The 10,963-nt window shown below is 44.7% G+C and overlaps 2 protein-coding genes across 7 annotated transcripts; one reads left to right on the top strand and one right to left on the bottom strand.

Moving 5' to 3' along the window:
- Nucleotides 1-22: 22 nt before the first annotated feature.
- On the bottom strand, nt 23-5,200 carry zrsr2 (zinc finger (CCCH type), RNA-binding motif and serine/arginine rich 2). 5 transcript variants are annotated; one of them, XM_090207242.1, is made up of 12 exons: nt 4,918-5,198; nt 4,611-4,699; nt 4,393-4,459; nt 3,771-3,879; nt 3,538-3,624; nt 3,007-3,045; nt 2,732-2,844; nt 2,184-2,397; nt 2,013-2,068; nt 1,767-1,876; nt 610-1,637; nt 23-579 (listed from the first exon to the last, which is right to left on the bottom strand). In XM_090207242.1, the coding sequence occupies exons 1-12, from the start codon at nt 4,959-4,961 to the stop codon at nt 196-198; spliced, it is 2,340 nt and encodes a 779-aa protein (XP_090063368.1). In that variant the 5' UTR covers nt 4,962-5,198; the 3' UTR covers nt 23-195. The 5 variants fall into 5 exon arrangements, with proteins under 5 accessions (XP_090063368.1, XP_090063367.1, XP_090063369.1 ...); XM_090207241.1 differs by having other exon boundaries at nt 23-1,637; nt 4,918-5,200; XM_090207243.1 differs by lacking the exon at nt 4,918-5,198 and having other exon boundaries at nt 23-1,637; nt 3,007-3,105; nt 3,278-3,624; nt 4,611-4,704.
- Nucleotides 5,158-10,709, top strand: rbbp7 (RB binding protein 7, chromatin remodeling factor). 2 transcript variants are annotated; one of them, XM_021570659.3, is made up of 12 exons: nt 5,158-5,407; nt 5,777-5,921; nt 6,218-6,366; nt 6,598-6,771; nt 7,001-7,116; nt 7,323-7,483; nt 8,301-8,427; nt 8,930-9,007; nt 9,234-9,310; nt 9,464-9,521; nt 9,810-9,920; nt 10,104-10,709. In XM_021570659.3, the coding sequence occupies exons 1-12, from the start codon at nt 5,392-5,394 to the stop codon at nt 10,170-10,172; spliced, it is 1,281 nt and encodes a 426-aa protein (XP_021426334.1). In that variant the 5' UTR covers nt 5,158-5,391; the 3' UTR covers nt 10,173-10,709. The 2 variants fall into 2 exon arrangements, with proteins under 2 accessions (XP_021426334.1, XP_021426332.1); XM_021570657.3 differs by having other exon boundaries at nt 5,194-5,407; nt 9,231-9,310.
- Nucleotides 10,710-10,963: the final 254 nt, after the last annotated feature.

Genomic DNA, 10,963 nt, shown 5'->3' with positions numbered 1-10,963 from the left:
TTGGCAATAAAAATACACATAATGTATAAAAACATTTAATTGTCACATCTTACATTTGGAACAAACTAACATTTGTGAAAGCTAGGTCGAGCAGTGCATTGGTGAAGATTGAAAACAGTCAATGCATAAACAGTGTACACTTCAAAATGGCCATAGCAGTCATGGTGAAGTCCATACAGAACACATTTCATTCCGCTATGGTTCATCATCGTCGGGGAAATCAGGCAGCGTCTCAGGTCCATCCTGTTCACATTCCTCTTCAGGCACACTGGGTAGAGAGGGATACTCCTGCTTGAGGAAGATACTATGGAGGTCTGGGGAGAGTGCGTTTGCCTCAGGAGTACTGTTGTCAGTGGCCCCAGGAGTCTGAGCGATGTCCACATCCCCAGGGCTAGGAGAGGGGACAATAGGTGGACAGGGATCCTCAGGCTCCTCCTTGACCTGGGTCTGTATGTCTGAAGTGACTGCATTGGCATTATCAAGAGACTCAGACAACATGAGACTAAGTATGGCATTTACCCTAGCAGTCTCCTGGGAAGTGTTGTCTACATCCACAGTCCCCTGGGAAGTGTTGTCTACCTCAACAGTCTCCTGGGAAGTGTTGTCTACATCCACAGTCCCCTGGGTAGTGTTGTCTACATCCACAGTCCCCTGGGTAGTGTTGTCTACCTCATGAGGAGTCCGTGTACTGCTGTCTACAGGGTTTAGAGAGGGTTTCTCCTCGTCCCAAGACTCCTTCCCCGACTCTGCAGATGAACTCTGACCCCCAGCCGTCTGGCTCTTTTTGTCCCTCTTGGGTTTCCTCCTCTTGCTCTTCTTCTTTGTGCCTTTTTTGGAGTGTTTGTGGCGTGATGGAGCTGTGTCGTTAGCTGGCTGCTTGTCTTTTTGGGATGTTTTCCCAGGGCTCCTGCTCCCCCGTCTCTTCCTCTTAGAGGACTCTCCAGGGCTCCTGCTCCCCTGTCTCTTCCTCTTAGAGGACTCTCCAGGGCTCCTGCTCCCCTGTCTCTTCCTCTTAGAGGACTCTCCAGGGCTCCTGCTCCCCCGTCTCTTCCTCTTAGAGGACTCTCCAGGGCTCCTGCTCCCCTGTCTCTTCCTCTTAGAGGACTCTCCAGGGCTCCTGCTCCCCTGTCTCTTCCTCTTAGAGGACTCTCCAGGGCTGGCTGATCTGGATCTCCCCCTACTAGCCTCTGTGGGTGAACCCCTCCACCCCTCTCTCTTGCTCCCATCTCGGTCTCTGCTCCCATCCCGCCGGTCTCTGTCCCTGCTCCTGCCTCTGTCCCTCCTATCTCTGCTCCTGTCTCTCCTTTCTCTGTCCCTACTCCTCGACCTGAGTCTTGTGCTGGTACGACTGGTCCAAGACCTGTCACTCTGAAGACTCCTTTGGGCTATTCTGCTCTCCCTGCTCCTACTCCTCCTGCTCCTCTCCCCCCGTCGGCTCTGTGACCTCTCGGTCCACGAGGAGCGGTTACTCCTCTCAGAGAACCGGCCCCCAGCGAAAGACCCGGTACCCCCTCCTCCCCGGTCGGGGGACATGTGCAGGTCCCTGTCCGCCTCCCAGAACTCGTTTCCAGGGTTACGGTACACGTGCAGGAAGTTGCAGTGCTTTCCTTTCGGACACTTCTGTCGGTCGAACAAACCTGCGGAGGATCACAGCAATCAAACAAATACCAGGGTCTTAATGATATACACGACTTATGACTAGCACGATCCTGTACAAATCCGTGTAGGCAGGTGTATTGTGGTTCTTTTGTGTTCCATTCACTCACCACATATAGCAGTCTTCCATCTGGTGACAGGAGAGAACTCACACTGGAGCTGTTTACCAGCGTACCATCTTCCATTGAACATCACGAAGGCCTCTCTGCACTGCTCCTCTCTAAAGACGCAGACAGCAAAGAGAAAAATAGACCGTAGAAGATACACTACTTGATGACTCAAACTTGAGAAACACCATGGTTTCTACGCCTACAAAACCTATCAGACCATTTTCATGAGCTGCTTCCTTTACTTACGTGTCAAACTGGACATAAACATTTCCTCTCAAATGTGGCTCAAAGTTGCAGCTGACCTGAAGACAGAGACAAAACGAGAGAGGAGTTTGATTCAATGCCCCTCAAGAGTGGATAGGTCTCCTTTCCATTGAATCACTCCTTCCAGCCCAGCAAGACAAACATCATATTCACCTTAAACTGCACCACCTTGCCAGCAGTCCTGAACTCAGGAAGTACATCCTCGTAGAAATCCACAAACTGCTGTTGTACCTCCTCCTCGCTGTGCTCCAGACAGGCGTCTGTATCGTAGTCGTCCCGTGACCTCTGGTCCATCCCGAAAGTCGCAAACATCCCCCGGATCATCAGAGTAGGGCTGGACGGGGGGTGGACATGCTTACGAGAGCACCTGACCAATCAGGTAAGCAGAAGATTTCATTAGTTGAACGCTAATATAAAGAAAACATGGTATAGAAATGACTGTGCTGTGCAGTATTCTGAAAGATGAGCCTCATTTAAGGAAAATTAACCAGAATGCACTTCCCAGGACTCCCTGGAAAATGGTGTTGGACTATCCTAGCTAAAAATAATAATACAAATAATAATAGTAATAATATTAAAAACAAAACATTATAAAAATACAAATAATAAAATATAAATGATAAAAATACAAATAATAAAATATAAATTATAAAAATACAATAAAAAAATGAAATGTGTTCCTATTTAGAACCATTACCAACCTGTCACCGAAGCGGCAGGCTCCAGTTTTGAGGAAGAAGGGGCAGTTAGCCCGGTCTTGCTCCGTACCAAAATCTGGAGCCTCAGGGTTTCTCCAGGGACCCCCATTCTCCAGCTACACGCAAAACAGGAAGTAGAATAGGTTTGTTTCTGTAATAATGGCAAAACTCATCCTTGTGTAACACCTAACTGCTTTACAGAAAAATGTTCCATCAAAGACGGTCAAGACTACTTTCCAAACATAAACTTGGTATGCATTTGGTCTGTTTTTTCATACCTGACTCTCAGCCTGGTCCAACATTTTCTGTACAGCTTCCTATAAATGGTGCAAACATAGGATGGGCTGGTGAAAACCTGCAGTGGCATATCTGGATGTCTGTTACTGCAAGTCAAGAATCTCTTACCAGCGGTTGAAAGCGAGCCACAAAATATGCCTTTGTACAAAGACACTAGACATAAGAACTGCAAAGGTGTGTGTGTATTTTGTCCCTGAGCAGTATGAGAATAACCAGAAGACATGAGGAAACAAATCCACAGATAAAAGATACATCCTTGTCCCATGGCAGCACAGACCTGTAGGAGTGTCCCTCTTTGTGTGTATCTTAGTTAAGGTCTTTGCGTGTATCACAGTTAAGGAAAAACACGTGGATAAACGTGGATGTCTGAGGCAAAAACACTTCTTTCTCACACAAAAGACACATTACTGTGTAATATTTCTTAAGTTAAAACCATTGTGTGACCAAAATACAAAAGGAAGAGGATATGTAGCTCTTCCATTGTGCGTTTATCCTCCTGGTGCACGTTTCACCTCTCTGTCTCTCTTCTCCTGTTGCTTCTGCTCCTTCTCCTCTTCCTCTCTCCTCTGCTGGGCCTCCCATTCCTGCTTTATCCTCGCCTGCAGACATGGAAAGCGGGTACACACATTATTTCAGTGAATCATGGGGGGGGCACCCTATTCTCTTTATAGTGCACTTCTTTTGGCCCGAGTTCTGGTTAAACTTAGGGAATAGGGTGCCATTCTACATTGTGACAGCTCTGTACCTCCTCTTCCTCCTGTCTCTTCCTTGCAGCGTCTTCCCTCTCCCACCGGAGTCTGAATTCCTGCTGGGCCAGCCTCTCCCTCTCCAGCCACTCCTGGTCTAGGCGCCGTCTGAATCAAATCAAATGTTATTTGTCACGTGCGCCGAATACAACAGGTTACCGTAAAATGCTTACCTACAAGCCCTTAACCAACAATGCAGTACAATAATTGTTTGTTTTTTTTAACTATCAAAACATAACACAATATATTTACATAACGAGGCTATACACAGGGGGTACCAGTACCGAGTCAATGTGTGGGGGTACAGGTTAGTCCAGGTCATTTGTAAAGTGACTATGCATGGATAATAAACAGTGAGTAGCAGCAGTGTAAAAACAGATGGGGGGGGGGGGGCATTTGATTGGTTGTTCAGCAGTCTTATGGCTTGGGGGTAGAAGCTGTTAATTAAGGAGCCTTTAGGTCCCAGACTTGGCGCTCCAGTACCGCTTGCCGTGCGGTAGCAGAGAGAACAGTTGATTGGAGTCTGACAATTTTTTGAATACAGGACACATGGAACAATATTACAGACCCTGGAAAAACTGCCATTGCTTATCAACTTAAAACTGTAGAAATATTTGCTACCTTTCTTCCTCAGCCTTCCTTTCCTCTTCATCGTCATCTTGTTCTGGTGGAGAATCATCTCCATTTTCTAAGTGTTTAGGGAGATGAATTAGAGCTCGTCAGTGGATGGTTAGACATTCAGAATTCATAGTCCCCGTCAGGAATTATGCTGATAAACAACTGGCTAGTAGTAGAGAGAATATCATGTAGGATTTTCAAATATATCCACTGTGACATACCACCAGATTCTCTGATTTGGGCTTTGGCGAGGGCTTGGCGTTTTCGTTTTCTTCTTTCTTTCTTCTTCAAAGATGCCCTGCGTTTTTGACTGTGGGAAAATATAACGAGGCATGGGTTGTCTAAGTTACTATTTATTCAGTGTTTGTCAACACAGTCACTGCGAGCTTGCTAACGTTAGTTATCTACTTGACTACCGTAACTAGATAACTTACAGCACTACGGTGTGATTCTTTGGCACCACCATGCATATCAATTAAATGTACATGACATAACAACATCAGATTAACGCCGATTATCTTAACATACCCCAATGAGGGTGCTGACACTGCAGAAGGTATTGATGCTGCCATTTTGCAGAAAACTCATTCAATTCGTCAGGGGTCAAAGTTGAAAATGTCCCTCTTCGTTTGAAATGTTTGTCAAAATTGTTTCAAACGAAAATGACTTGCACCGTATGAATCGTTTCGTTGTACTGTTGCCATAAACTTTTACATTTCTCTTCGAAAATGTTCAGCGAACGCATTAATTTTTAGATTGTTCGATGATAAATCCCTTCCTGGTCATGTCTGCGCACGCGCCGTTACTACGTTATTGTGAGAACGCATGCGCTGTGCTCTCCATCCTCGGATGCGCGCATAAAAGAAAGAGGGATTTTGAGTGGTCAACAAATTCCGCTGTGTTTTGGCCTTTTGCGAATAATATAGAATAGCTACCTAGTTACCTTGCTTTCGGGCAAACCCACGGGTGACCTACAATTGCAGGATCCCCTAAAATCCAAACATGGCGGATAAAGAAGGTAGGGATTTGATGGGCTCGGTTCATTTCATGCATGCTTTGTGTGCGCGGCTGGATGCATAGCCAAATGAAAAGTGCGGTCTGTTAGCTAGCTATGCTAACCAGTACAGGCTGCATATGTTCGACCTGAGTTTACTATCTGTGCTCCATAAGTTGAGAATTTAGATAGCTAACTAATAGTTTATTTTGATAAATAAATTATTAGCTATCTAGCTCACATTGACAGCCCGCCCGCTTGCTTGTGTAACATGCAAATGAGGCACAACTGGCCCGAGGGTACAGGAATGCAGTAAATCCCAACGTTACACTAGCCTTGGTAGTAACTGTCCATTGTAGTCTTATGTAAGTGTTGCCTCTTTCACTGTTCAAGTGTATGACGATGCAGTTGAGGAGCGGGTGATCAATGAAGAATACAAAATCTGGAAGAAGAATACTCCTTTCCTCTATGACCTGGTGATGACCCACGCGCTGGAGTGGCCCAGTCTCACTGTGCAGTGGCTACCTGACGTCAACAGGTACAGTAGCCAATGCTACGTCACCATTTCTGTTCCTCTTGCTGCGCTCAACATAAAACTGTGTGCTGACCTACCTAATATACTGAACATTGTATTGTTCTCTCTACCAACCTGGCCTTCCTTGTCAGCCATTCTAGTTCAGTCTAGAAAAGCATGTTATTTTGCCATGTGGTGTCTTCTGACATAGCAGTGCACTACTTTTGACTATAGGTCTCTTGTCAAAAGTAGTGCACTCTAGGGAATAGTGTGCCACTTCAGACACACAAGGGCAGTATTTAATGTGTCTCTCTGTGCAGGCCGGATGGAAAGGACTATGCGGTCCACAGACTGGTACTGGGAACTCACACGTCAGATGAGCAGAATCACCTGGTGATCGCCAGCGTACAGGTCCCCAACGATGACGCCCAGTTTGATGCTTCCCACTACGACAGTGAAAAAGGAGCAGGTATGTTCATCGTAGGATGGTCTCTTCTCTCTACATTTGACGATGGTCTCCCGGACACAGATTAAGCCTAGTCCCGGATTTAAAAATCATTTTAATAGACATTTTCCATGAGGTGTTTTTTGTGTCTGGGAATCTGGCCTTCTATGCATATTATAAGTCAAGATGTTATCGGCACAGTGAACATTTTATCTCTTGAGAAAATATACTGAATATGCAGTATTTCTTCCTCAGAATTTGGAGGTTTTGGATCCGTGAGTGGAAAGATAGAGATTGAGATCAAGATAAACCACGAAGGTGAAGTGAACCGGGCCAGGTACATGCCTCAGAACCCCTGCATCATTGCTACCAAGACCCCCACCTCAGACGTACTGGTCTTTGACTACACCAAGCACCCTTCCAAACCAGGTAAGACAATACGGATACAATACAGATACACATCTGGTAAATAGATCACTGCTCCTTAAAAAAAACAAATCAAAATGCTATTGGACGTGATTCAAATGTTTGTCTGCACTTTTGGAACGATTCCGACCAGGAAAAAATGCATCCGGTTCCTGAAAGTAGTAACTTGATATGTATTTGACCCTTTTCTGGTCTTAACATTTTTCGACCATCTTGTCTCTCCCTCTCATAGATCCCAGTGGTGAGTGCAGCCCAGACCTGCGCCTGCGGGGCCACCAGAAGGAGGGCTACGGCCTGTCCTGGAACCCCAACCTCAGTGGCAACCTGCTCAGTGCTTCTGATGACCACGTGAGTGTCTCTCTCTCTACACTCCGTCAGCACACCACTTTCCCCTGTGCGTTTTTTTAATAATTTCAAGCTAGATTGTGGCTTTCACTGAAAATGAAAGTGTTTCTGCATTGTTATTAAGCAAACTCATTAGATCTAGACAAATGCTATATGAACTACTATATATTGTGTTATTAAGAAGTGCACTGACGTGTTTTAATCTGCAGACGATCTGCCTGTGGGACATTGGTGCTGGTCCTAAGGAGGGGAAGATAGTGGATGCTAAGACCATCTTCACCGGGCACACTGCAGTGGTGGAGGACGTGTCCTGGCACTTGCTCCACGAATCACTGTTTGGCTCTGTGGCCGACGACCAGAAACTGATGATGTGAGTGAGCCTTCTCTGTTTTTATTATTTTTCTACTCTCAATGTATTTTCACACAATTTTGATACTTTTCAAGTTGTAACTAATCATGACATCCAGTGTGTGTTTTATGTACAGTGTGTAGCCTTAAACTTTCCACACAGGAAGATCTCTCAAAGGAAAAGTGATTTGAAAACTGGATGGAAGGATCTGATTCTCTGAACTGTCTATCCCTTAATTCAGTTTTTATTTATAAGGAACTCAGAATGGCTTTAAACTTACTCTTGAACGTTGTAATACTAGAAAGTGCAGTTTTGAAATGGGGCAGTCCATCATCACTATACTATGTCCATCATCACTATACTATGTCCATCATCACTATACTATGTCCATCATCACTATACTATGTCCATCATCACTATACTATGTCCATCATCACTATTCCAGTCATTGAATACCGTAGCTATTTATAACTTGTCAGAAATGTCCAGATCAACTAGCCCATGTCAGATAATGTTTTAAGTTTTTTTTTAGCCCATAGATTTTGTTGTCATTTGTCAGTCATTTCACATGAATATACATTAAATATGGCAAAGTGTATAGAATTGCAAAACAATTAGCTTTAAAACAGCTAAATGTTAATTGCATCCCATGACAAAATAAACTTTAAACTTTAAATTTTCTCCATCAAGAGGGGTATGAACAGTTGGTGTCATGAACAGTCCTTGTGCCAATAGATATAGCTGTGGTGTGGGATGTTCCCCTATGCTGGAAGGGGGGGGCCCAAGTGGGAAAAAGTTTGGGAACCCCTGTCATTAACCTTTGACATCTCTGTCTCAGCTGGGACACACGGTCCAACAACACGTCCAAGCCCAGCCATGCAGTGGACGCCCACACTGCAGAGGTCAACTGTCTGTCCTTCAACCCCTACAGCGAGTTCATCCTGGCCACCGGCTCTGCAGACAAGGTCTGTACCCATTTTTCTTTTCTTTGATAAACACAATCAGTCCGTCCGTCTCACCTCAAGTGCTTGAGTGTCGTAGCCTAGTGGTTAGAGCGTCGGACTAGTAACCGCAAGTTCAACCCCCGAGCTGACAAAGTACAAATCTGTCGTTCTGCCCCTGAACAGGCAGTTAACCCACTGTTCCTAGGCCATCATTGAAAATAAGAATTTGTTCTTAACTGACTTGCCTAGTAAAATAAAGGTTGTGCACAATGGTGTGGTCAGGTCACAAATCACATGACCAGGAAGTGTATTTCCTACTGGTCAGGTCACAAATCACATGACCAGGAAGTGTATTTCCTACTGGTCAGGTCACAAATCACATGACCAGGAAGTGTATTTCCTACTGGTCAGGTCACAAATCACATGACCAGGAAGTGTATTTCATACTGGATAGTAGTCCCAAGAATATGTTCTAATATATTTACCGTTACTAAATGTTTTCTTTCTCTTTTTGGTGTAACAGACTGTTGCTCTCTGGGATCTGCGTAACCTCAAACTGAAGCTCCACTCGTTTGAATCGCACAAGGATGAAATCTTCCAGGTAATACTCCATAAATAGTGAACATCTCAATCCCTCTGAACCAATAGGATTGAGTCTGGATAAGTTACCAGGCTTTGTTGGTGTCCCGTTCAACTTTCTATTTTATTTAACCCAGGGTAGTCGCATTGATTTTCCATCTCTTTTTCCAAGTGTTGGTGTCCCTCGTAGACGTTGTGCTGAGCTGGAGTTTATTGCACTGACAGTGCTTTACTGACTTCTTTGGCAGGTGCAATGGTCCCCTCACAACGAAACCATTCTGGCTTCCAGCGGAACAGATAGAAGGCTGAACGTATGGGATCTCAGGTAAAGACCGACCACAGGGCATGTTGACTGGACTAGCCTTGTTGGTTCGTTTGCTCAGCTGAATTGCTCTTGGGGGGGAGGGGGGTGTGTTTCATCAACACTGTAGTCTGATAGGATGATGTTGAAATGTTTTTTTGTCTCGTCGGTCCCCAGTAAAATCGGAGAGGAACAGTCTGCTGAAGATGCAGAGGACGGACCTCCAGAACTCCTGGTGAGTGATAGACCCATCATCCACAATTATGACCTTTATCTCTCCTTAGTTGGGTTGTAGAAATGTCAACTTTCCCAGAAATTCCCTGGATTTCCAGCCTGTTCTTTCAGAATTCCAGGAATCCTGGGAAAACCATGACATTTCTAGGAAAGTTGCCAGTTTTTTGCAACCCTACCCCTGAGCTTTTAAATAACCAGCGATAGGAGAGTAGCCAATGGGACAGGTGGCCTATAGGGAGGTTATATTTTGGCATATTACTCATCCTGTGGACTTGTTTTATCTCGTCAGTTCATCCATGGAGGACACACAGCGAAGATTTCTGATTTCACATGGAACCCCAACGAGCCATGGGTCATCTGCTCCGTCTCCGAGGATAACATCATGCAGGTTTGGCAAATGGTGAGTACACTGTTGTTGAAAGAAAGTACCACGTTTGCTTCCGCACTTTCAAGAAACTTAACCCTGGTGGTTTAACTTCTGTCTACATTTTGTTGTTTAAAGATAATTCAAGAAGTCTGCTCCTATTAAATCAGTTAGAGTAATTGTAAATCCTTTAACTGATGTAACAATTTCCTTCTCTAGGCTGAGAACATCTATAATGATGAGGAGCCTGACACCCCTGCTTCAGAGCTGGAGGGTCAAGGGTCGTAACCGCCTACTCCACCCCACCTTACCCCAGCCCAACCCACCAACCACCTCCTGGTGCATCTCTCTCCTCTTGTACAGTATTTCACATTGTAGCCTCCAGCTCTACCTGACAGACATTCTGTTTCCCATATAGAAGCATTCTTCTGGATTTGGTTTGATATAGTGATCAAGCAGCCCTTACCAGGTACAAAAAGGCTGGTTTCCTGAACACAGATTTAAGCGTAGTTCTTAACTTAAAAGCATGTTCACAGTTGACTGTGCTTCTTAGTCCAAGACTAGGCACTCTGTCCGGGAAACTGGTCCAAAGTGTATAGAAGTTGTTTATAAAAGGATACTCATCTGAGTGAAATGCCACTGAACCATGCAGGTGGACCGTTCAACAAATGCACTTGGTAAAGCAGGGGTTCTTCCTGTCCAAAAAAGGATTTCCGTTGGTATCGTTTCTGCTTTGACTTGAGGCAAGTGACTAAATCATTTTGAACCTTTGGATTTTTTGTTTTGTGCATAAATTGCAATAAAGTACTTTTTGTAACTTTTAAACTTAAGTGCGTTCATTTGTTTTCTTTTAATCACCTAAGAAAATGTAAACCCATTTACTGACTCCAACTGAATTATTCCACTGTGCTGTTTGCTACCGACATCGCCACAAGTGGCTTCAAAGTCGGCAATTGGACCATTCGAGTATCAAAGCCAATGACGACTTTTCAAAACGCCAATTGTGTGTATTCTGGTTCCAGGAACCGATGGGTTGGACCAGAATCCAGACACATTCTGAATGGAAGTCGGCGTTACTG

The sequence above is a fragment of the Oncorhynchus mykiss genome, chromosome 18, assembly GCF_057628025.1.
Source record: "Oncorhynchus mykiss isolate SJ-2025 chromosome 18, ASM5762802v1, whole genome shotgun sequence".
Taxonomy (NCBI): Eukaryota; Metazoa; Chordata; class Actinopteri; order Salmoniformes; family Salmonidae; genus Oncorhynchus; species Oncorhynchus mykiss.
This window is presented reverse-complemented; position numbering and strand designations above follow the sequence as displayed.